The 25,674-nt window shown below is 35.7% G+C and overlaps 4 protein-coding genes and 1 long non-coding RNA gene across 14 annotated transcripts; 4 read left to right on the forward strand and 1 right to left on the reverse strand.

Moving 5' to 3' along the window:
• Positions 1–47: 47 nt before the first annotated feature.
• Positions 48–7,709, reverse strand: LOC125495977 (uncharacterized). 2 transcript variants are annotated; one of them, XR_007272519.1, is made up of 3 exons: positions 7,457–7,709; positions 461–511; positions 48–355 (listed from the first exon to the last, which is right to left on the reverse strand). It is a non-coding gene; the product is annotated as an uncharacterized LOC125495977 (long non-coding RNA). The 2 variants fall into 2 exon arrangements; XR_007272518.1 differs by lacking the exon at positions 461–511.
• A 1,691-nt stretch (positions 7,710–9,400) lies between these two features.
• LOC104888933 (putative disease resistance protein RGA4) lies at positions 9,401–13,309 on the forward strand. 2 transcript variants are annotated; one of them, XR_007272520.2, is made up of 2 exons: positions 9,401–11,524; positions 12,675–13,309. XR_007272520.2 is itself a non-coding variant. In XM_048641111.2 (2 exons), exon 1 carries the CDS (start codon positions 9,940–9,942, stop codon positions 11,464–11,466), a length of 1,527 nt encoding a protein of 508 aa, XP_048497068.1. In that variant the 5' UTR covers positions 9,401–9,939; the 3' UTR covers positions 11,467–11,490; positions 12,675–13,309. The 2 variants fall into 2 exon arrangements, 1 of the variants encoding a protein (XP_048497068.1); XM_048641111.2 differs by having other exon boundaries at positions 9,401–11,490.
• Positions 13,310–13,743: 434 nt separating this feature from the next.
• Positions 13,744–18,158, forward strand: LOC104888806 (disease resistance protein RGA2). 8 transcript variants are annotated; one of them, XM_048641117.1, is made up of 4 exons: positions 13,744–17,040; positions 17,212–17,475; positions 17,552–17,631; positions 17,813–18,158. In XM_048641117.1, the coding sequence occupies exon 1, from the start codon at positions 14,224–14,226 to the stop codon at positions 15,586–15,588; it is 1,365 nt and encodes a 454-aa protein (XP_048497074.1). In that variant the 5' UTR covers positions 13,744–14,223; the 3' UTR covers positions 15,589–17,040; positions 17,212–17,475; positions 17,552–17,631; positions 17,813–18,158. The 8 variants fall into 8 exon arrangements, with proteins under 8 accessions (XP_048497074.1, XP_048497072.1, XP_048497075.1 ...); XM_048641115.1 differs by having other exon boundaries at positions 17,816–18,158; XM_048641118.1 differs by having other exon boundaries at positions 17,558–17,631.
• Positions 15,643–17,007, forward strand: LOC125495500 (putative disease resistance protein RGA3). The gene has a single exon (XM_048640237.1). It carries the CDS (start codon positions 15,643–15,645, stop codon positions 17,005–17,007), a length of 1,365 nt encoding a protein of 454 aa, XP_048496194.1.
• A 5,869-nt stretch (positions 18,159–24,027) lies between the features above and the next one.
• On the forward strand, positions 24,028–24,684 carry LOC125495502 (uncharacterized). Its single transcript, XM_048640239.1, has one exon. The coding sequence runs from the start codon at positions 24,028–24,030 to the stop codon at positions 24,682–24,684; it is 657 nt and encodes a 218-aa protein (XP_048496196.1).
• Positions 24,685–25,674: the final 990 nt, after the last annotated feature.

Raw genomic sequence — 25,674 nt, forward strand, 5'->3', positions numbered from 1 at the left:
TTAACGTTGTAAACTCTTAGTGAAGTGATAGAGTATTTAAGCAGAAAAGGCCAGAAAGAAACATACGGCATTATTGATACAAAAAAAGCATACAAAAGAAAGAGTTATTCATTATTCTGATTTACATTCTATATTTGTACTTAGATCAAAACTTAAATTGTAACGATTGTTGTTCATCTGGAACGATAATCCCTGATAGTAGATTGGTGGAACCATCTCCACCCGCGATTTTTATCCACCCTCATTGGAGTTTTCCGCGTCACCATTTTTGTGTGTTCGTCCCTTGAATCCCCTTTGCATTCATTCCTTGCATCATAACATTCATCATCTCGTTAAATCGTCCCTAACTTTAATTCTGTCGTAAGAGGCAAATTTTAGCATAAACACGCACCATGTCAACCACATTCTACATTTTGCCTAAACTTAAATAATTAATAGTAACATTCGTTACTGTTCTAACCTTCTCAATCTCGTTTATATCTTTAATTTCGGGAGACACCATTCGATGAATCTGTTAGCAAGAATAAAAAAGGCATTGCTAAGGATGGATGATTCTTTTTCATGGACATTCCTTTCATTTTCTCTTAAATGGACTGCAACTGTGAATGTATAAAATTATGCAACTATTCTGTTTTTATAGACTAGGGTTAGCACCACTTATACCAATATTCCCACCAAATCTATCTATACAAATATATTAAAAGGCGTGCATAAACACGAAACTGTGTCGCGTGGCGCTCTCCCTAGAGAGTTTTAGTTCATGTAATCGATGTACAATAAAAAAAATTTAGAAATTGCATAGTATAGAGGTTTGATCCTGAGACCTTAAGCACAAATACTAAAGTCTTAATTAACCATTAGACTACGTTGTATTTAGTGTACTATCATAAAGTATTATATTAATAAATGAAATTTTTTCTTACCCGGGTCTAATAACTATCATAAAGTATTTAGTGTACTATCATAAAGTATTATATCCTGAGGCATAGCCCGGGTCTAATAACTAGTTTACATAAAAAGCCGCCAAGTTAATTAAATAAGTCAATAAAAAAATAACATAAGTTGTTCAAGGAGGACGTAGTCAAATTAGTTATGCACACTTTTGAGAAGATTTTTATTCTATCCTTAAATTATATTTTAAGATTTTATTATAAAAAAAAAATATACTGAATGATATCTCATTAGACCTTTAATCTTTTAAAATTTTGTTAGTAACTTATTTTAGTTGAGTGCGTTTTCTGTAACACAGGCCACACGGAAAGCAAACCGTGTGGTTGTACACCTCCATCTTCCTTCCTCACTCTTCGCTTCTTTCCATCACCACCACCTTTTCATCATCAATTCATAATCATCATCTTCTTAAGCCTTTCAAATTCTCTGCAAACGACTTTCTCTCTCTTCTTTTTTCCCCTACTCTCTCTCCTCATCTTCTCATTCTTCCAACTCAAATAAAAAACCCTAATCTCTTATTTTCAGGTTTAATTTCTCTCTCATGATGAACATCTTCTTCTCTTTAGCTTTCTTCATTTAATAACAATGGCGATAATAACAATAGTGTTTTTGGAAGTTTGTTTGTTGGATTTGATTGAAATCTTCTTCTTTTTAGCTTTCTTTAGTTAATAACAATGGCGATAATAATCTTGCAGTTAATAAAAATGGCGATAGTAGTCTTTTTGTTGATGTTTGTTTGTGTTTTCTGAAAAATCGTAGTCATCTGAATTTAGGTGGTGTCAATTGGTGAGGAGGCGGAGGAGGCTAGGAGAAAGAGAGGATGAGGAAGGGGGAGGAGTTGGAGGAGGCGGAGAGAGACAGAGTTAGAAGGAGTTGGGGTAGGGGTACAGTGGGGGGAGTAGAAGAGGTGAACAACGATGATCGAGGATGATGGAGGTAGAATCGACGGTGGAGCTGAGGAGAGAGAAAAGGAGGATAATGAAGGTTGTGGTGGTTATGGCGTAAGAAGTAACCCCTGGTTTCAATAAAAGTAACCCCTTATAATTACAAAAGTAATCCCTTATAATTAAAAAATAACCCCTAATTTCAGTGAAAGTAACCCATTATAATTACAAATGTAACACATATGTAAAAGTAACCCCTTATCATTACAAAAAGTAATCCCCGATTTCAGTAAAGTAACCGCTTAGCATTCGAAAAAGTAATCCTTAGTTTCACTAAAAGTAACACCTAAAAAGTAGAAGAAAGAAAAAATATATTCAACAAAAGTAACCTCTGTTATAAAAAGTAACCCCTCTTCCCCTTATCATTACAAAAAGTAATCCCTGATTTCTAGTAAAGTAACCGCTTAGCATTCGAAAAAGTAATCCTTAGTTTCACTAAAAGTACCACCTAAAAAGTAGAAGAAAAAAAAACATAAATTCAACAAATGTAACCCCTGTTATGAAACGTAACCCCTCTGAAAATGGATTCAAAGCAACTCCTGTTATGAAAAGGAATCCCTCCGAAAATAAATTTTATGCTTGGGCTTTTTTTAGGGGACGCGGGCTTCATTATAAAGCCTAGCTTGGGCCTTTAATTAGTTGGACACACCATTTGTTCAAGGTGTGGCCTGCCTTATACAAAAGTTTGTGATTTTAGTTTTACCATGCTAAAATCCGAGCAAGAATAAAAAATAAAAATTATTAACAAAAATAGAAATAGTTTTATTTGTCAAAGGGAATTGAAAAATATAGGAAAAAAAAACTCAAACGGATCCAGTGCACACTACAATATAGTTTATTTCATTAATAGAAAACATAATGTGAAATTATATGCAATATAATAGAGGAATTAATTAAAATATTTTAACATACAAGTTGATCTAAGTTGCATAATATATATCATGACACGTGTTCTAACATATGGAATGATTTAGTTTCTCCATGATACAATGAGTGTCTGGATGATATAGTGAGTTTCTGCTTGATATAGTATGTGTTTAAATGACATAGTGAATTTCTACATGATATAGTGTGTGTAATCCCCCATAATTTTAAAGAATTTTATAAATATATTTTAGTATTTATATATTTATATTTAAACATAATTTAGTTTTAAAATGATTTGACTATTTAAAAAGGTTGGCTATTTTAAAAGTCAAATGAAATTATTTTAAGGATTTAAGAAAGTTAAAAATATTTTAATTGATCATGCTTTGATAAAAGTTTTAAATACTAATTTATATTGGAAAAGAAGTCTAATGGACTTGAGGAACCCAAAATCCTAAATGGATAAGGAAAATGAGTCATATTGATGATAGAAGTTCTAATTTATTTATCTTATTCATAATCAATTTTAATTGAACCCAATCTCTTTTTCCTAAGCCCAAAAGGAAGCCTCCTTATAAATATCTTAGTACTCAATTATTTTATTCTACACAAAGATTATTTTCTCTCTCCTCACACTCAAGAATTTTGGCCATCTCTATTCTCTCTCTCCTCATGGTTTTCTTTCCCTCCCTTCACTCGTTTTTTTTCTCTCTCATCCGAATCTAATTGTCCAGATTTCTCATAGTTCCGTTTATTTTTAGCCAAAACTTCCTTCTTGAAAATTCTAGATCTCGAAAAGTTATTGAACTTAGGCTCAAAAATCACTCGATTTCGATTATTATTCTATCAGTTATGGCCTCTGCAAGTTTTGCAATTTTGCTGCCATATTTCACTCGCGATTTCGGTATTTCACTCTTTTTCTTCCTTTTCTCTTTTGATTTTTTTCCTTGTTTTCTTATATATATATATATATATATATATATATATAAGAATAAAATTTCAAATTTGTTATTATTTTTAGATTGAAGTTTTAATCATCAAAGCATGGATTTTTAGGGTGTTAATTACTAGAAAATCATAGTATTACATTATAAACTATGAGATTGCTTTAAATCATGATTTTAATCATGTTTACATATGTTTTAAGAAGGTTTTATGATTTTAAAAGTTGCTGAAATTTTAGAAAGGATTTTATTTATGGAGTTTTAAGAGTTTTAATTACTAGTATGGTAGTATTATGCTATGAATTAAAAGTAATGAAAGTTTTGATAAAAAAAAATCAACTTTTGAATATATTTTTTTGGATAAGTAGAAGTGGCCCGGACCCCGCACGGGTTTTAATGGGCAAGACACTTGAGAGTAAGGGGAATCCTTACCTTCAAAGTGCCTCTAGTGGGGATTGAACCCCCAATCTTGAGGTTGGAAGGGTGCTCTCCTTACCACTAGACCAAGTACTACTTGGTAATCGACTTTTGAATATGTTTAAAAGGGATTTTAAATATTTTAAAGATTTATTTTTATTTAAGAGTATTGATTTTAGTTTATATTGATTTCTGGGCGGAGATTATTCCCTAGGCAACTTTTAGAGTAGAAAAGTGGCATTTCAATTTATCTACACAAGGTACGTCCATACCAGTGTGCTACGTGATTAATATCATGATTTAAGGAAAAAGAAATTTTAGTATCATGCATAGGAACTTATTATGTTCATATATGATTCTAGTATTTGATTGTTACATGTTTTATGCATGTATGCAAGCATGTGATTTGAGATTCATTATGAGTATCAGATTGTATGTTTGTATGATATATTTTAATGCAAGCATGAAAATGAAATTTTTACTTATTAATTCGCATGAGGAATTAATATATGTTATAGAGATTGAATCATGTTATTCATGTATTCTCTGTCAAGTTTTATTTTCACTATCTTATGAGAATTGTGGGCCTTATTTGGTAAGTTTGATAAGTTATGCCTTTTTAAAGGTAACATTATTGTTTGCTGGGTTCAAGAAATAAGAAAGTTGAGATTTTAAAGAAAGTAAGTCTTGGATTGTAAGTTGTGATCACTTATGAAATCCTAAGATAAAACCCGGTAGATGTAGCATTATAACCTTCTCACAACTGAAAAAAACCCTAGCCTCCTCTCTCTTTTTCTCCCTCTCAAACCCTAGCCTCCCCTACCCATTCTTCATCAATTAGGGGATGCCATGGAGGTTTTCATCCATGATAAGCCCCTTTTCCCCTTTTATTTCCAGTTTTTAATTCATTTTCTTGTTTTGTTCAATAAATTAGTCTCTCTTTATGAGATTTTCTCAAACCCTGTTATGGGGTTTTTAGTTTCTGTTTTGGAAATCTCTTTCTTCCCTATTGGAGTTGTGAGTATGGTTCTTTTGTTTTTAGGTATGAGAAATTATTCTCATTGGTTGAAGTTCGAGACTCAACATAAAGGTATTGAAATCTCGGATGCGGTCAACCTGACTCGATCAAGAATGTTCTTCCCAAACTATATCAGAATGATAGACTTCCTCATCAATAGCTGCTTGATTCAGCAAATACAAGATGGTTGTGCTGTATTGTTCAATCTGGTACTCATAATGAAAAATACAATTAAACAATATACAATGAGAATAATTTCTCATACCTAAAAACAAAAGAACCATACTCACAACTCCCATAGGGGAGAACGAGATTTCCAAAACAGAAACTAAAAACCCCATAACAAGGTTTGAGAAAATCTCATAAAGAGAGACTAATTTATTGAACAAAATAAGAAAATGAATTTAAAACTGGAAATAAAAAGGGAAAAGAGGCTTACCATGGATGAAAACATCCATGGCATCCCCTAATTGATGAAAAAGGGGTAGAGGAGGCTAGGATTTCAGAGAGAGAAAAAGAGAGGGGAGGCTAGGGTTTATTTTTTTCAACATAGATTTTTTTAGGCCTTAGGGCAATATAAATAAAACTACTGTATATTTTGATTTTTTCACTAGATACCTCCGAATTTTCAAAAAATTCACCAATTACCACTCATGTTTTCAAAATTCCCCAGGTACCCCTTAATTTTATGTAAATATACCCAAATATCCTTAATGACTAATGATGTTAAGCGTTGTTAGTCATTAACCCTAATTTTCTTTTTTAAGCCCTAATTAACCCCTAATCCTAACCCTAACCCCTAACCCTAACCCATAACCACAAACTCTAACTCTAATCTTAAACCCTAACCCTAATCTTAAACCCTAACCTTCCCATCACCTCCTCCCACCATACTTGTAGCCCCCACCCTGTCGAATCTGCCCCTTCCCCTCACCTCGTCGAATTCTGCCTCTCCCCACACTCGTCGAATTCTCTCCTCTTATAAGAATTCTCTCTTCGATTCGATCAATGTCACATCCATAGTTTCTCTCCCATGATGCTTCTTCTATCAGCTAAAACGACGACAATTGAGTGGGGATTGTGGCTGGTACGATGACATTTGGGTGCGAGTGAGAGTTGCGACAAACGATGGGGGTGGGGGGGATTCGACGTGGTGGTGGAGGGCTACGGGGGAGGCTGGCGCTGCTGGGTGGTTAGGCTGGGTTGGTGGTGCTATCGTCGCTGGGTGGGGAAAGGGGAGGTGGTGGGGTTGGGTGGTTAGGGCTTTAGAGCGATGGGGTCAGGTGGTGACGTTATGATTAGGAAATTAGAGTTAGGAGTTAAGGGTTAATAGATTAATTAGGTTTTTTTTTAATTAGGCTTAATGGCTAACAGCGGTTAACACCATTAGTCATTAAGGACATTTTAAGTATTAATGTTAGAAATGGCAACGGGTCGGACTTGGACCGGATTATAATCCGACTTCGACCTTACAAGAAGTCGGATTTTCCGACTCCGACTTCAACATCCGACATTCGGCATTCGACTCCGACCCGACTTAAAATCCGAATATCTGACTTCGATCCGAATCCGATATTCGACTCCGATAATCCGAAAATCCGAAAATCCGACTTTTTTTGCACGGTTTTAACTTGTTAAAAAACTTGTATAAGACAAAAAAAAATGTAATCATTACTAACAAGTAACAATCATATGAATCATATGACAATAATTTAAGTTTAACTAAGCACATAAAATCATATAGGCAAATACATGATTAAAAAGAAAGGTCCATACAACAATAACAATCTTCTTCCTATGGAAACTAATCAACTAATGCCATTACCTTTTCTTCAACTTTCTATGGAAACTAAACACCTTCATCCAAGTCTTCAACCCGCAACTTTAGTCAACCATGACCAACACAAACCTATACTATAAATCTAAACCTTAAAAAAACTTATATACATTATAAAAGAAAAATCTGAAAAATAAAACTTGAACAAAAAAAAAAAAAAAAATGATAAAACCCAACTCAACTAGAAATCTGAAACTTAAACAAAATTGTATACATTTATACAAACAAATCTGAAAAATAAAACTTGAACACAACAAAAGAATGATAAAACCCAACTCAACTATAATCTGAAACTTAAAAAAAAAAAAAAACTGAAATCTGGCGTGCGTGAATAATAGCATAAATATAAAACTGAAATCTTGAAATATTAAACAAGAACACAACAGAAAAATGATAACTCAAACAAGATAATGGAAAATGATAACTTAAACAACAAATTCGTTACTTAAGCAGACAAATGAAGGAATAAATTTGTTACCCGACTTGCGTGAAGGACTCATTCGCTACCTTGTGTTGAGTATGGCGGGCCTGCGGCGTTTCCAAGCGGTGGTTTCCAAGCGGGTGGTTTCCAAGCGACGGTGGGCAGGTGAGAATTGTTGATTAGGGAGTTAGGGTTTGTCAATTTTAGTTGTTGCCGCCCAACTTCACAGCCTTCACTTTTTTTTTCTACAGTCTTCACTCTTCACTAGTTCACGGTTTTCCAAATGAGTCATTCACACTTTATTTCTTTTTTTTTTTTTTTTTGTGTTTTAAACATTTTTCTATCCTTTCTTATATATTAAAAAAGTTTAACTTTATAGAAAAGAAATACAAAATCACAACTTCGTTTCTTTTCTCCTTTTCTATCTTTGAAGGAAATTTAATTATTCAACATTTTTCTATCATTTCTTATCGATTAAAAACTTTAATTTTAAAAAGAAAGCATAAAAAATAGATATTTAAGTAATGAATATGACATCGTAAAAATGAGTAATACAAAATACGGTATAACAAATTGGACATACTAACGAATGTATGACAATATGAGTTATAAAAATTTAATAAGGTCAGTGAAAGGTTATGATGTATCATATATAACACCAACAAATAACGATGATCATGAACATATTAAGAAAGTAAGGATAGCATAAATCATATTGGATCAAGATATAAAAATGTCATTATTGTGTTGCGTTCCCTTAATGTCGATTCATAGTAATCAAAGGTGTAATAAAGCATCTTTTTGTCATATCATGAGTTATACGTTTGTGTTTTATGTAGGAAAAATTAATTCGAGCCATCCAACCTTTTGTTAAAAGTTAGGATTATTAAAAATGAAAGGTTTTATTAACAAGGCCCAGTTGAGTATATGAACTTATAAAAGTATTCAATTATTGTAGTATACACAAAACTACACTAGATAATAGATTAGAGTTTTATATTAAATTTAGCTATTTACATAGGTCATAAGGTTTATAGGGTATTAGACTATTATGTTGGTCCATCATCGAATTGAATATATATAGGCAAGATATTATCTAATATAAGTATATAATATTTTTAAATGATATCATAAGCATATGTATTATAAATTTGATAAGCGTGTCAAGTGTCATCTGTCAGTCTGTCACGTGACACATACATAATACATTGGAGAGTTTTGTCATGTCATGCGGGTCGTGGCACCTCTATCTATACATATTTCCTTTAATAGGAACACCTTAAAATATAACTAGAGGTGATCATTTTGGCCCGGCTCGGCCCGTATTTTTTGGCTTTGGGCGGGCGTTGGGCAAGCCAAAAACGACTTTTTAGTCTATTTTCTGGCCCGGCCCGTTTTGGCTCACAAAAGCCCGCTAATTTAGGCCTGAAATAGCGGGCTCTGGACACAAAAAATCGCCCCGAATTTAGGCCCGGCTTGGCCCGACCAATGGGCAAAAATTTCTTGGCCGCGGCCCGGCCCATGATCACCTCTAATATAAACTAAGATCAATTGCCTTGAAAGTTAGAATCAAAGTGAGACTATATATACATAATACATTAATATAAAAAAGACTAATTGCTTCAAGTTGGATTATGTCGGAGTTGGAGTCGGATCGAAGGTGTCGGATTTTTTATGAGATCCGACTCCGACCCTACTCCTACTCGGAGTCGAATTTTCTAAAGGGAGTCGGATGCGGATTTTTTTCTCGGAATCGGCTCGGATTTTGTTCCTCGGATCGGGACGGACTAGGGTCGGGTCCGGAATGAAATGTCATCCCTAATTATTGTAGAACTCGAGGTTACTTGCTGAATTTTAAAATATGAGAGGTACTTGGTGAATTTTTTGAAAATTCGAATTTTTAACAGTACATATTTGATAACGTGCAAAGCGTGCGAAAGCACGTGGCCCAATAGACTTTAGTACTATTAACAAATGACACGGCTATTTCAAAATTAGGTGAAGGCTCCATCAATAGTCAACGCTTTCATCCACACCTTCATCGGAAAAAGTAAAATCCTGACCCAAAATGGACGCTTCCGGCGCCGTCAAGTCACCGAAAAATGAAAAGGTAGAACCACATTCTAGTTCACTAACCTCAGCATCAGCCACATCATCAATTACTGAACAAGAATCCCTCAAATTGACGGGAGAACAAAGAACCTCAAAGCGGCCGAGAATGGGTTGGACGCCGCACCTTCACAAAAAATTCATAGATGTGGTTGCCTGCTTGGGTATTCAAAACGCGACACCGATGACAATTATGGAGCTAATGGATGTGGCTGGGTTGTCCCATGAATGTGTGGCGAGTCATTTGAAGAGATACAGGCATTATTTGCGTAGCATGCGAAAGGATGATGATCCTCCTCCTACTACCCTCCAACTATTCGATAAAATGCCTCAATGTTTGGCCGGAACCCACCAAGTATTTGATGAAATGCCTTCTGATGGGATGATCGTGGGTGACGCCTTATCTTATTGTGCTTTGTTTCCTCCTGATCATGATTTTGAAAAAAAATACGCTGATTCAGTTATGGATGGCTGATGGACTTGTTCTTCACAAGCCAATGGAGAGAATTGCTGGCCTTTTTTTTGATTGTTGTCTGAACAAGGGTTACTTTCAGTTCTCCAGAACAAATGTGTTGACTGGAAATGCATTGTACAAATTCAAGGGAGATGACCATGTGCCAAGTCATATGGTTAGGATAGAAGGCAATTCCAACTTAAACAATGTATCTCCAGAAGTCTCTCATGTGTCTATAAGGTGTGACACTCTGAAAGATTATACTGGTTTGAAAAGATTAGAGCGGCTAAGAACGCTAATGTTTCTCCAAGGCCATAACATTAGCTTCAAACAAGTCCCACGCGATCTGTTTTTGTTATTGAGGCAGCTCCGGGTTTTGGATTTGAGTCGGACATGTATCTTGGAGCTGCCAAGCTCTATAGGGAATATGAAATGTTTATGTTATCTAGACCTTTCAGAGAATCCCATCAAACATTTGCCTGAATCAATGAGCTGCCTTGAAAATTTACAGACCCTGAAACTCAAAGGTTGTTTGAAGCTCTGTGCCTTGCCTAAAGGTATGAGAAAGATGACCAGCTTACGCCATCTTGATTTTGATGTCCTTCACCAAATTCGCTCAATGCCCCAAGGGATGGGGGCTTTAACTGACATCAGAACTCTATCAGCTTTTCTTGTTGGTGTGGAAGAAGGGTGCAGTATAAGACAGTTAAAGAACATGAATAACCTCTCAGGAAGCTTTTGCATCTCCAGGCTTGAAAATGTATTGACAAAGGATGAGGCTGAGGAGGCTTGTTTGTCCGACAAGTCAGAGCTGAAAAAACTGGAGTTGCATTGGAGTGATACACAATATGAAGATATCCTAGGTTATGGAGAGGTTCTCTATTCTCTTCAGCCACATACAAGCCTAGAAGAGTTACTCATAAGTTGTTATGGTGGTTTTGAACTGCCTAGTTGGATCTGTAATCTAGCATTCTCTGAACTTGTTAGTGTCAGCCTCTTTGAGTGTGAAAACTGTTTAGTCCTACCATCACTCGGTCAACTACCTTCATTGAAATTCCTAAATATAACTGACTTCCACAAACTAGAGTTGATTGATTATGATTTCTATGGAGGTTTAGGCATTTCAGGGTACATTGCCTTCCCTAAGTTAGAGAACTTGACTCTTGAAAACATGTCTAATTTAGAAGAATGGTTGGCATACGGGAGTTTTGACTTCCCTCGCCTCATTAAGCTCACAATTAAGCATTGTCCCAAACTCTACAGTCTACGCACACTATCATGCCTTTCTTCCCTTGAAAATTTGGAAATTAGTCATTGCACGATGCTTGCTTCTTGTCTTGATGGAAAACTACCTGCTGGGGTGGAAACTTTCATCGTTGAGGAGTGCCCCTTGATAACTGCAAAGTTCTTGAAGGATGGAACTCAGGATTGGATGAAGGTTGCACATATTCCGCATGTATGGATTGATCATCAGGAGATGGCGTTTGGTCAAAGATCTTCATAGACATCTGTTTTTTTTTTCTTGGATGTATGTTCCTCCCAGAGTAATTTCATCTTGGCAGGTTTTGTTCTCCTCACAAATAACAAAATTTCCACTTCTTGTTTATGTGGTATTTTTTTTTATATCATGAATTTTGACATATAAAACATTAGCAACATATCAGAATTCAGAACTCACTGGAACATGTGCACCTGCTTATATGTTATATTACTTCGGCAATATGTAAATTGTAAGCTGCTAATGGGTTCTCTACAATAATATCTGTTTGTAACAGAGAATCTTGAAGATCATATAAAGCTATAGTCTGTTTTGTTTATATAGAGGGACAAGTGAAATCCTTTCATGAGAGTACACTTCTGAGTTCTGACTTGAACTCTGCAGAAGGAAGCATACTTCGGTCAATTGTATGAAGTTGATCGTTTAAAATTATGATTCTTCCCCTTCAATTGTATGATGCATTTGTTCCCAGTACTTGGCAATGAGGCATATGCATAACAGTTCTATATAGAGACTTTTCTTTTTAACACCTCTCACCCCCAGCAAAAGATATGAACCCATGACTGCGATTGATTTTATGCACAAATGATAATAAATTGCACCCTCTAAAAAAAGGAATTTACTGTATTTTTTATCTTACACTTTGTAGTATATAGGTATGGGGTATCCACTACCTTTGATACTACATATATAACTTTTTAACCCTTGAATTAGTCTGCTCCTTGTGATATATCATTTCTTAAAGATGGGTAAGGGCGTTGTTGTCAGTGATAGAGGACTCAGGAGTATTTGTTACTTCTATTTTCTCTGGAGAAGTTCATGGACAAATTCATCTTATACAACAAGACAATGTGCTTGTAAGTGTGGGGCAAGATAGATTTGCAATACTAATTATCAATTAATTGTCTTGAGGGCGATGGTTGTAGCAGCAAAGATTCTGTTTATTTTTATAACTTGTACATTGAATATCCGATATTTACAAACCTGAATTACTGAATAGATGGCTCCTTTCAGATCAGCTTTCAATTTACTTCAACAGCACCTCTTTTAGCTTCTCTGATGTCAAATCTAGACACGTAGGTCAGTTAGATGATTTTCTTTGGGTACTACCTGCCTGTCTACTGGAAAGTTGTGTTGTTAAATCTAAGTTTTGGTTCAGTTCTCCATTGTTACTTTGCTTATATCTTGATTGGTGTCTTCTTTTGTTAATATAGGGACATGAAGAAAATAAATGAATGGTTTGGCTTCCTTCTCATTTCACAAAAGAGGAAAATACTCTGATTTTGTGGCTGCATTTTTTTTATTTGCATTGAAGCCTGAGTATCTGTTAAACCTGCATCAAGTTTTATTAGTTGCTTGCTCTAGCAACTGTCATGTAGAGGAAGATGTGCTGGAATCAGACGCTTACATCACCTGCAAGACACCGGAAAAGGACCAAGTTGAAACTTCAGAAGATAGTAAGAGATTTTAGTATTTGCAAATCTTATTCTAGTACACTCACTTCAATATCAGGAGTGTCACGAGCTTCTAAACAAGGTTCCCTGGAACTCAAGGTGGCCAAAATGATTTTTTTGCTGTTGAATTGTATGGAGAAAAGAGGAAAAGGAGGGGGCATCTGAGACAGAGAACGACCAGAACCAGCATTTTCTGAAGTATTTGAGAACCTTACACATAATTTATGTTTTTTTTATTTGTGCACATAATAATCTATTGATTTTAGCCCTTATGTGAGGCAAATGATCTAAATAGTATTTGGGTTCCTTAAAAGATGTGGTTTTATTGTCTTGTAACATTATTATTACCTGTTTCACTATTGACTAGGATTGTATGATCCTAGAGTTCCATTCTATCGATCTGAACCTACCCGCATTCATTGATCCAAGGTAGAATCCCGATCTTGACAACCTTGATATTGCTATCATCATTTGGTCAAATACCTTATTGAAATTTCTTTACTTGATTAAATTTCACAAGTGGGAGGCGATTTATCATACTTTCTATGATGGAGGTTAAAGCATAGTGTGAAGGGACCTCAAGCATATAGCGCGGTCTGACATGCTCAGAGTTTCCAGCTCTGTTTCGGATTCTTTGTTTCAACTCAAATTCCCATTGTCAGAGTGTTGGATACTCCTAACTCGGCTTGTGGGCATCTCACAATTTATTTGGGCTAAAAACTTGCAAAACCTTTATATCATATCATGTATTAGAACTTGTGGGTTCTCTGTTTCTAGAAAAAATAAAATTAGGAGATACTTATAAAGGGGGTAATTGTCCACAACATAATTATAAGTATTAGTTTTTCTCCATTGAATATCAGAGCAGATTACAGATGTTTCTCTTTGGATATGATTTAGTGAGTAGATAATGAGACTCCATCATGGGTTCCACTTGCCACTAAAGATGTGGCTTCTCATTTCATCAGCACACCCGTAATTGCTCCTTTTTTGTTGTCTATCTTTTATTTATCTGCATGTTGAGGTTTTTATTATTGACATTCACATGTTAATATTCCTTATCTATCGTTTTCCCACTTAATCTATGCATCTTCCAAGTAGCTTCTTAAACTTTCCCATAGTTTATGTTTTAGCTGTTGACTAGACTTCTTAGCTTCATATGTCCACGTCACATTTAGTTAATTGTTCAGAAAAATCAGCATCTTATTGAGCAAATATTGAACAAGAGCAGCAGGACAAGTATCCATCTTTTGCATATACTTTTCTGCTTTTTGATCTTCATGAAGTGATTTAAACTTAAAAGCCACTAATGGAAGCATTTCAGTCAGACATCGCGTTGGCTTTGCTTCAAGATTTGCTAGAGAGATTTAAATCATTAGTCATTGATGAAGCAGGTCAAATAGTACAGTTTGATGCAGAGGATGAACTGAAGAAACTGGAGAGGAAGCTAAAAAAGGCCCAAGTCTTGCTTGGCAGCTTTCAGCTGACAACCGACAAAAATTGGCAACACTGGATTGGTGATGTCACCAGAGTTTGCTATGATGCTGAAGACTTGGTTGATGATATAGTGCTTGATGCCGGCAAAACTTCATTGTTTGAGAAGATCTTGTCATATTTCACAAGAGGAAGCATGGCCCGGAAGATCCAAGAGCTCCAAGATAGGTTGGAAGATATAATAAGTGGATTAGACATGGTTAACAAAACAAAGCAACGAGCACAGCAATGTTATTTAGGGGAGTTTGTTTATGGTAACGAACAATTACTCCTAACAGAGAAGTTATTTGGGAGGGATGCAGATAAGGAGAACATTATCACGATGTTGCTGGAACAGACAATAAGCTCAGTATCTATTGTTGGCATGGACGGGCTTGGTAAAACAACACTTGCTCAGAATATACTATATGATTCCAGAATCCAGGAGAAATTTCATCATAGAGTGTGGGTCCGTGTGTCTGCGAAGTTTGATCTGAGAAAAATCACAGACTTTATCTTACATCGCAGGCAGGAATGTGAGTACAGCTTTCTTCCTGAGAAAATACATGGTTTGTTTCACGATCTGTATATGGGTAAAAGTATATTGATTGTGTTGGATGACTTATGGGATGTGAAGTACAATGATTGGAGCTCTTTTCGCTCTTTGTTTCTGCGCTCTTCTGGTTGCAAAGTTCTTCTCACCACTAGCAATCCAAATGTAACAACGGTTACAAAAGCTACACCGTATCATTTAAAATTGATGAAGGATGAAGATTGCCAAGCTCTAATCATGGATAGAGTTTTCTCATCTAATAATCTATCTGAACGTCAGCTTGTAATCTTGGAGGATATTGCTGTAGCAGTTGCCCAAAAGTGCAAGGGCTTGCCTCTGGCAGCCAATGTTTTGGGCCTCCATTTATCTTCTGGGCGTAGAGATGATGAATGGATGAATTTTTTAGATAGAGACATATGCGAGTTGAGGGTATTCAAAGAAGAAATATTTCCTGCTTTTAGACTGAACAACCCTTGTTTGGCATCACACTTAAAGAAGTGTCTTGCTTACTGCTCATTATTTCCTCATGATTACGATTTCAAGAAAGAAAACTTAGTTCAGCTATGGATGTCAGAAGGTTTTTTTCTGCCTCAAAGGATGACAAGCCTAGAACAAATTGGCAGTGATTGTTTTGATGAGCTCTTGTAGAGATCTGTCTTTCAACTTTCACATGTTGGTGATCAGGAGCTACCAACTTACAAAATGCATGAATTTATTCGCAGGTTTGCTGAATTTGTGGCCTCAGACACATGTTTCCGGTGGGAGGAAGGTCAGAGCTCTTTCTCAGTTCCTTGGTACAAAACGGCTCGTCATTTATCTTTGCTTTCTGATTGCATCAAACCAGAGTTCCGTAAATACATTGAAAATTGTGATGGTCTGAGGACATTTCTTCTGCTAAGTGCAAAAGGAACACAAATTGGCCAGTTTCCTTATTCACTTTTCCAGAAACTAGTACGATTGCGAGTTCTAGACTTGAGTCGTACTGATATTGATGAGCTCCCGGAGTCATTGGGTAGATTAAAGTATCTTCGGTATTTCGATGCATCTCAGACACATATCCTAAGGTTGCCTAAGTCAGTGACCAACCTTCATCAATTACAAGTACTCAGATTGAGAGAATGTTATAAACTTCTAGAGTTGCCAAAAAACGTTAAGAACTTGAGTAACCTTCTACATCTTGACGTGGACATTAAAGGATTGAGGTGTAGACCAGCAAGTATAGGAAGTCTAAGTTGCCTTAAAACACTTCCTTCCTTTGCTGTTTGTAAGAAGGTAGGATATCGCATTGCAGAGTTGAAGAATCTGAAGAATCTATGTGGTACAATTTGCCTTAGTAATCTTGAAAACGTTAAGGATGGGGCAGAGGCCAGGGAAGCGATGATATGTGATAAGCCATATATCAAAAGCTTGGAATTAGAATGGAGCCGTTTTTCTCGAGATGGGTCAATAGAGATGGATGTCCTTGCTGGCCTTCAACCAGACAAAAATTTGAAAGAACTGCAAGTAATCAACTATGGTGGTTCGAGCTTTCCTGCTTGGCTTACAAGCCCATCTTGCATGCTTGTGAGTATCTATATGCAAAACTGTCGGCAAGATGACTTTCTGCCTTCACTTGGGCAACTTCCTTTCCTCAAGACACTTCATGTTGAAGGTATGCATAGCGTGAAGTATGTGGACTATCATTTTTGTGGTGAAAGTACAACTGGGGCCTTTCCTTCCTTGGAATCACTGAAGATCCAGGACATGATGTGCCTTATGAGTTGGTATCCATTACCAGACAATAGCTTGCTCCAGCTCCGTGATCTTACAATTGAGGATTGTCCAAGTCTCTTCTCAATGCAATCGCTAAAACATATGAGTTCACTACAAGAACTAGTGATCAACTGTTGCCCAGGGCTGGAGACATTGCCTCAGCTACCAGGATCAATTCAGTCATTGATCATTTTCGAAAGTGATATGGTGAAACAGCGGTGTCAGATTGAAGAAGGTCCTGAATGGAACATCATAAAAACAATTCCTTATGTGGAGATTGACTACGAGAGTATGTTTCCTGGAGATTCAAGTTAGTGTCTCTCCACATCATGTAGTCTGTTTTTGCTGGTAAGTTTCTCATCTTTTCTTTGCTGAGTTTCTCATCTTTTCTTTGCTGATTCCCGAAAATCTTAATTTAGGTGGACAAATATGATGAATATGCTAACTGGTTGCTGTATATACAAAGGTTATCCATTCTTGTATTGACGTGTATGGCTGTAACTCTTACTATCCCTGCAGACCATGACTCTTGGCAGTTGTCACCTCCGCACACACCCAAAAAAGATATAATACAGTCGATATTATCTTTGATAATGGTAAAAGTATTAGATCAATAATTATCAAATCAATGTGCTCTGAAGATCAGCAACTTATTGAAATTTCTGAGTGATCCATTGAATTTGTTTCGTGTAAAACTGCCGATTGTTTTGCAATAAGAGGGCACAACTATGAGAGATGTTTCAGGGGATCAATGGTATTGAACTGATGAAAGCTAAAAACAAGGTAAGAAAGTTCATAGCTTAGAGGCTTATGGAGGGTCCATGTTGAACACTTATCGTGCACATGTGAATTGTCCTAGGAACAGAGAGAATTGTTCACAACTTATAAGCTTGAGGAGCTACTCCACAATACTTTTTAGATTGAGCCTCCTTTACGATTGTAAGCTGTCCAACTACACTTTTTGTTTTCCTTGGGTAGTGCAGCTCCATTTCAGTATCATCTCAAAATATAACAGTTGACTCTTACCTAGCTAAAAAACGTGAAAAGAAAGAAGTTGGAAATATGTAGGCTAAAAAACAGTTGAGTATCTTTTCGATTGATTATTCCCTCTTTATTTCAGCAGGATTACTAGCAGATCCATCATCTATTTGTGAAAATGCAGGAATGAGGACACTTCGAATGCAGAGTGGCAACATATAATAATGACACGATTTAGCTTTCTTTTACAAATAATACTGTATTCATTTAGATGTGAAAACTTATGATTTTCAAGCCTTGCAGAGTTACAGTTACAGGGATTTCTGTTTCTTATTCTGTCGTTTGTTACATGTATTATTTCAAGCCCACAATTTTAATTTTTAATGCTTTAATTTCACAAGTAGTGAGATAAGATCCAACAAGTGATGGAGGCTGTATTATGTGTGAACAGAACTTTGAGGGAATCAATGTTGGGATGTCCATGCTTACATCTTGGGTGAATGATTCAAATGTGAATTACTTGCATGTTAAGTGTAAGCACAGACAAAGTCGATCAGAATACTGTATTGAAGTTGTAGGAATAAGTGTTATGTATTATTGGTTGTGAGATTAATTCTCTCCCTATTTTGTGGGAAAGTATTAATCATAGAGAAAGAGGAATTGTAGGAAAGTAAACAATATGCGTCATTGTTTTTTAGAGAACATTTCTTATTTAGCATTCCAAATTTAGCACTTGTGTGATTATATAATGCTTAGGTTGTAATGTAGAATTAATTAATTCATTCACATCAGAAAAGTTTAGTTTAAGAAAAAAAACTCTTGCATTACATTTTTTTTATTTCTTTCATAGTGGTTTGTTTATCCCTAAAATATTATTTATTTATGAGGTATCAATTACATATTATCTAGCATAAGTCAAATTTCCGCTGCGAGCTCTAACAATAATTGGTATCAGAGCCAACGTTAAAATATTAAGTGGTTAAATTTTTTATTTTTTATTTATAATGGCATCTACTAGTGGAACGGTAAAAGTTGGGAAATTTGAAATTGAAAAATTCAATGCGAAAAATGATTTTTCCTATTGGAGGATGCAAATGAAAAATTTGCTCATATCACAAAAGTTGCACAAGGCATTGGCAGGAAAAGAACAAAAACCCGAGGACATAAAGGATGAGGATTAGGAAGAGTTAGATCTTGAAGCACGAGCGGCTATAATCTTATGTCTTAAGAGGGATGTTGCATTCTTGGTGAATGAAGAAGCAACGGCTGCTGGCATGTGGTCAAAGTTAGAGATAAACTTCATGACGAAAACTCTAACCAACAGGATCTACTTAAAATCAAAATTGTATACATGCAAGATGGAAGAAGGCACCTCAATTCGAGAGTATATCAATAAGTTTGATAGGATCATATCAGACTTAAAGGATATAGATGTGAAGGTAGATGAGAAAGACCAAGCACTCATGTTATTATTTTGATTACCGAAGTCCTACGAAAATCTGGTTCAAACATTGATGCTTGTCGGTGATACTCTAACCATGGATGAGACTAGAACGTCACTTTTAGCGAATGACCTTCGAAAGGTTGCTACAAGTGGAATGATGTCTAGTAATGGAAGAGAATATAACGAACAACCTCAGGGATTGTTTGCAAACAGAGGAAGGGCTCATGAAAGAGGACGAGGCAAAGGAGGAAAGTCTAGATCAAAATCTAGACCTCTTGCAGAAACACCATGTTTCAAATGTGGTGAGCTTGGTCATTTCAAAGCTAACTGCCCAAACAAGAGGGTAATATTCAAGAAGAACAATAACGACAACTCCAGAGGAAATCATCACGAAAAACAAGAAGCTAGTTATGTCTCAAATGACGAGGATGATTATTGTTACTCAATTTCAGAACAATACAATGAGATATCTGGTAAATGGATGCTTGATTCAGGAGCATCACACCATATGTGCCCAAACAGGAAGTGGTTTACAACTTACCAGAGTTTGGATGGTGGCATTGTCTTGATGGGAAACGATCATGCATGCAAAACGATAGGGTTATGTACTATCCGAGTCAAGATGCATGATGGAACAATAATAACCTTGAAGGATGTGAGACACATCCCAGATTTGCGGAAGAACCTTATTTCTCTTGGGTTGTTAGAGAAAAATGGTTGCGAAATAGTCTTGGAGAATGGAGTTTTAAAAGTTGTTCGTGGTTCCTTGGTAGTCATGAAGGGGATTCATCATGGTAATCTTTATCCTCTTTTGGGAACAACTGTTACAGGTGATTTAACAGTTGGAATCGGTGGAAGTAAAGACCAAACAGAATGCACGAGGATATGGCACATGCGCCTTGGGCATATGTCAGAAAAGTGTCTATCATTGCTTAGTGGTGGTATTACCACAAGTCTAAATTGTTAAAAAAAACAGAGATGAAGTAGCACTATAGGTGAGAGAGAAATTATGTCTCAGGGGTGGGGCCCATGGGGGTGCGGGTGCGAAAAAGTGGTTGTTTCAGGGGTGGGGGTGGGACTGGGTTGGACTGGTGGGGGCAGGTGGTGGACTGGTGAGGGATTTTTTCGAGTGGGCAAGGGTGGGGGGATGGGGAAATAGAAGTAGCTTTTAAAAGAAAATTTACCTGTTTTACAGGTCACGAGTCAACTTGACTTGCTGTAGGGATTTTGGTGTGAGGTTTGTCATATTCAAAAATAATTCAAAGGTTGTATTATTTCAAGCGGACCGCCCGAAGTTTGTATTATATATTCTACTTAAAAAATCTATTTTTCTATTAAATTCATCCTTTCTTCAATAGGTTATTATATTAAATTCATCCTTTCTTCAATATGTTATTATTGTTGTTCAAGAGTACTCTTTTTAAAAAAAAAAAAATAAGATAAAGGGACTCATTGAAGAAAATAATAGTAATTTTTTTTTTTAACTTGGTAAGACAAAAGACCTCCCTACACGAGTACTCCCTCCGTTTCCTAAAGATCTTCCCTCTTTCCGTTTAAGGGTGTTTCCAAAAGATCTTCCCTCTTTGCTTATTCCTTATTTGGCAAAACAAATTTCCCTATTTACCCTCTCTTTCACTATCATAGTGGCCACCATTACATTATTGATTCAATTTTACTCCCTTCTCTCTCTCCACTTTAACCATTTTATTTGTTTATTTATCTTAACCCCTTTCTCTCTCCTACTTTATTCACACCATGCCCCACACAACTTGATTTTCCTTGGTATCTGTAGGAACAGTAAGTGGGAAGATCTTTAGGAAACGGAGGGAGTATTTCTTATTAGAACTAGTATTTAGGCCCGAACGTTGCCCCGGGTTGGTATTGTGTTTCCGAACTTGATATTCATTTTTTCTGATTTCCACTAAAATATATTAAAGAAAACTAACATTTAAAAGGTCCACATATAATAATATGGATATTTAAAGCATGATCAAAAGTGGTTGAGATGATAATTGTGTAGTTCAAATCTTGTTGGAGGTGAATCTTAGTTTTGTTACATTAGAGTACTTGCCTTTAGAGCATATCCAGTGGTTGGTCCTCTGACAGTTTATGAGGAGAGAGAATGCTAAAAAAACAATAAACAATTAAGAGAGAAAAAAAGGGAGGAGAGAGATGCTTGCTCAGTTCATAAATATGGACCGTTTACAAAAGAAAAAAAATCTGAAAAGCATCAGTTGGGTGTAACAAGTGGCAAAGTATAAATGGTTCATGGGGATTGTGTATTTAGATCTAAAGGCTGATAATTGATTGTGATGAACGGTTGAGATTGTGAATAATTTGTTCATGCTTTTTTTTGACCCTTTTTACAATAACGGTCATATTTAATAATTAAAAATTAAATTTTTTTTAAAAAAACTTTACCAACAGCTCTATTTTTCTATTCTCTATAAATAGAGCCTAATATTGAGGTATTTCCATATATTTTTCATACACCTCTTTTTCATTAAACACTTATTTAAGATATGGATCCAAAAAATGGGAGGAAAAAAAACCAACAAAAATCCAAAAACACTCCACAACCCCAAATTAATCCAAATTTGCAATCTTTTTGTAATTCTCAAATTGATCTCAATAATTATGTTGAACCCAGTTCACAAAACTTTCCACAATATCCAAATTAGGAATGCAAAATATGAGTTCTGCTACTCAGTATTCCCAATTATATCCGTCACAAAATATAAGTTTCTCTAATCCTAGTTCTTTCTCCCAATTGCCTCCTTCACAACAAAATTATGTTATCCCAAATCATATTTCTGTAGATGAAACAATTTTTCCTACGTCCCAACATTTTCAAACATCACAAGGTGGACGTTCACCTCCGAACTTCAATACTTCATATCATACCCGTGCTCCATCTGTTGAAGGTGACGACGCTAATGAAGAAGAAGAAAATGATGAAAATAATGCTGAAGGTGGAGAGTCACAAGTTGAAAAGGGACAAAGAAAATATTGGTCTGAAGCTGAAGAGGAAGTTCTAGTAAAGTCTTGGCTTCAGGTGAGTACTACAAGTTTCAAAATACTAAACAAAATGGAGAGACCTTTTGGGGTAGAATTACAAATATGTATGAGCAGGTTAGAGTATACAGAAACAAAATGTGGGCAGAAAGAGCTGAAGGGATGAGAGAAACTGATCTATTAAAAGAAAGGGAATTAGATCCTCTAAGAAGTCGTTGGAAACGAATAAATGCTAGTGTATCGAAATTTGTTGGTGCATTTGCTCAAGCAGAGTCAAGGAGAAAAAGTGGTGAATGCGATGATGATGTTATGAAGACAGCTTATGCTATTTACAAGAGTGACAACAAGCTCACCATAGGGATTTTAATGACCGGCATTGTTGGGAAATTCTTAAGAGTTGTGATGTATGGAACCTTATGGGGATATTGTTAACAAGTGCAAGAAGAAGGCAACAACTCAAGAAAGTGGTTCAAAGAGGTGGAGGATTAATGAAACAGGAAATTACTCCACTTCAACTGACCCAAATACACCAACTAGTGGTGATATAGGGTGTTCTGTCCAAACACCAAGCGATGGGTCCACAAAAAATAAGGGAAGGGAAAAGTTGTGAACATGCCATCAGAAGCATTCCAACAATGGGTGGATAATATTGAGAAAATAAATTTATCAAAAAATTTAGAAACTGAAATGGAACTAACTAGGCTGAAGTATGAAAGAGAATCACAAATTGAGAGGTTGAAATAGAAAGGGAAGCTCAAAATGAGAGGGTGTTGTTGGAAAATAGGAAAGTTTCTATGAAACAAAGGAAGATCAATTTGGAATTATTCAAAGTGCTTGCATCAAAGGACTACTTAACTGAAGAAGAGGAAAATTTAAAGAGTCATTTAGTGAAGGTTTTATTTCCATGAGATGTGATCTCATTTATTAATGTAATTTTAAATTCGTAGGTGTATATGTTATTTAGTTTTTTAATTATGAATTTAGTAGTGGTGTTTTTAATTGTTGTTCTAATATATGTAAACTCTATTAACGTATTTAGTAAAAGTTAATTTCAAATAAGAAGTCTTTTTAGTTGTTTTCTTCAGTGTATTATTGCTCTGATAAATACTGTGGTGAAATGACCATTCAATTGTTTTTCAGTGTATTATTGCTCTGATAAATATGTGGTGAAATGACCATTCAATTGCTTTCTTCAGTGATTATTGCTCTGTAATCTGTGGTGAAATGACCATTCAATTGCTTTCTTCAGTGCATTATTGCTCTGATAAATATTGTGTGAAATGACTTCTTGCTTTCTTCATGTGCATTATTGCTCTGAAATATGTGTGAAATTTTTATTGCTTTCTTCATGCATTATTGCTCTGAAATGAAGTGACAATTCAATTGCTATATTTAGTGTATTATTGCTCTGAAATGAAAAGACAATTCAATTTGTATATTCAGTGTATTATTGCTCCTCACCTTTTCTATATATTTACTTCACAATGCTTTATACTTCAATATACTCAGCTTTCCACTTAATATCTATTCTTGTAGCATCAAATAAATTCTCTATAATGTCATTTGAATCAAGTTATAATAGTTTCATTTCATCTTCAAATTCTTCTAGTTCCGATGATGTCAATTTTATTCCACCAGATCATATAGCAGAAGAACAAAATAATGACTACATGCGGCGTCTTGGAAGACGTAGACGTGCAAATCGTATGATGGACAAAATGATGGAGCCCTTCATTTTGGCTAATCCAGCTGAAGTATATGCAATGGTAACTCAAGTTCCTAGGGCACCTAGGCAACAAGTTGATCGAAATCGTGTGGATGCACACACTCGCTTATGGAATGACTACTTTGCCGACAATGCCCTCTAACCCCCACGATTATTTCGCCGCCGATTTCGCATGCAAAAACATGTTTTCCTTCGTATAGTAGACGTGCTGATTAATAAGAACACTTTCTTCCAACAAAGGCCAGATGCCACAGGGAGACTTGGTGCATCAGCATTGCTAAAGTGCACTGCGGCTATAAGGTTGTTAGCATATGCCACATCAGCAGATTCAGTGGACGATTATCTTAAAATGAGTGGCTCTCTTGCTAGAGATTCACTACAACATTTTGTTGAGGGTGTGGTTGCCGAGTTCGGTGACGAATACTTAAGAAGACCTAATGAAACAGATTTAACGAGATTGTTATATGTAGGTGAGGAAAGAGGATTTCCGGGAATGATGGGTTCCATTGATTGCATGCATTGGCGATGGAAAAATTGTCCACTACAATTTAAAGGGCTCTATTCGGGAAGAGCTGGTAAGCCAACTTTAGTTCTCGAAGCTATTGCGTCATATGATTTGTGGATCTGGCATGCTTTCTTTGGAACACCAGGTAGGTGCAATGATATAAATGTTCTTGATAGATCTCCAATATTTAACGATGTATTTGAAGGTCGTGCACCTCCAATAAACTATGTTATCAACCGCCACCAGTACGACATGGGTTATTACCTAACAGATATATCCTCAATGGGCCGCGTTTATTCCCACAATATCTCTTCCATTGAATGAGAAGGAAAGCCTTTTTGCCCAAAAGCAAGAGAGCAAACGAAAGGATGTAGAGCGTGCATTTGGAGTATTACAAGCTCGTTTTGCAATAATTCGTCAACCGGCACTAGCTCGTGATAAATATATGTTAGGAAAAATAATGTTTGCTTGCATTATAATACATAACATGATAACTGAAGATGAACGAGATTTGTACTCCCTTCGTTTTGATCCACATGATTATGACCAAGATTTTCGCCCATCCTCAAGCCGACGACAAAACGCCGATGAACCTTTTATATATCATAATAGTGATAATCGCATCGGAAATTTGCAGACATTCATGAACAATAGGGATCTCGTCCGTGATCAAGCTATGCATAGACGACTCAAATTGGATCTCGTAGAAAATATTTGGCTTAAATTCGGGCTAAACAACGAGCAAACTAGTTAAGGTGTTGTGTTGTGTTATTTATATTTTTTAAATATAGTGTATCAATCTTTATTTAAGAAAAGTCGGTAATGTCTGGTAAAACATCTATGTATTAATGTTTGATTAAATGAAATAATTTTCTTGTACTTAATTTTTCATACATATAATTTGAAGAAGATTTTTAAATAATTTTGATTAACATAAATAATTAGTTATGATACAAATAAAAAAAATTATAAATATTAGAATTACTCCAAAATGATAAATATGGTGAAGAATTGAGATGAATCAAATTAATAATGAGAGAGAAAATATAATGGGGTATGGTAAATAGTAGGAGAGAGAATTTGATGACCCAAAAACTTGGTCTAACCATTGGGAATAAGAAAATAGAGGTTTTTGAGTAGATTGTGTATAAATGATGTGGAAGAGAGACAAATTAATATAGTACTTCCTCCGTCCAATAATATAGTGCTTGCATTCCTCTTTGGGTGTCCCAAAATGTTGTGTCTATTTCTTTTTTATCAATTTATTTGGACTAAATTATCCTTCATTTCTACTTGAAACTTTCCAAAATATCC

The sequence above is a fragment of the Beta vulgaris genome, chromosome 3, assembly GCF_026745355.1.
Source record: "Beta vulgaris subsp. vulgaris cultivar EL10 chromosome 3, EL10.2, whole genome shotgun sequence".
Lineage (NCBI taxonomy): Eukaryota > Viridiplantae > Streptophyta > Magnoliopsida > Caryophyllales > Amaranthaceae > Beta > Beta vulgaris.

Excerpts from the sequence above, each read along its gene's own strand:
- LOC104888933 (XM_048641111.2), top strand. The coding sequence starts at position 9,940 with ATGATTTTGAAAAAAAATACGCTGATTCAGTTATGGATGGCTGATGGA.
- LOC104888806 (XM_048641113.1), top strand. The coding sequence starts at position 14,224 with ATGGAAGCATTTCAGTCAGACATCGCGTTGGCTTTGCTTCAAGATTTG.
- LOC125495500 (XM_048640237.1), top strand. The coding sequence starts at position 15,643 with ATGCATGAATTTATTCGCAGGTTTGCTGAATTTGTGGCCTCAGACACA.
- LOC125495502 (XM_048640239.1), top strand. The coding sequence starts at position 24,028 with ATGCAAAAACATGTTTTCCTTCGTATAGTAGACGTGCTGATTAATAAG.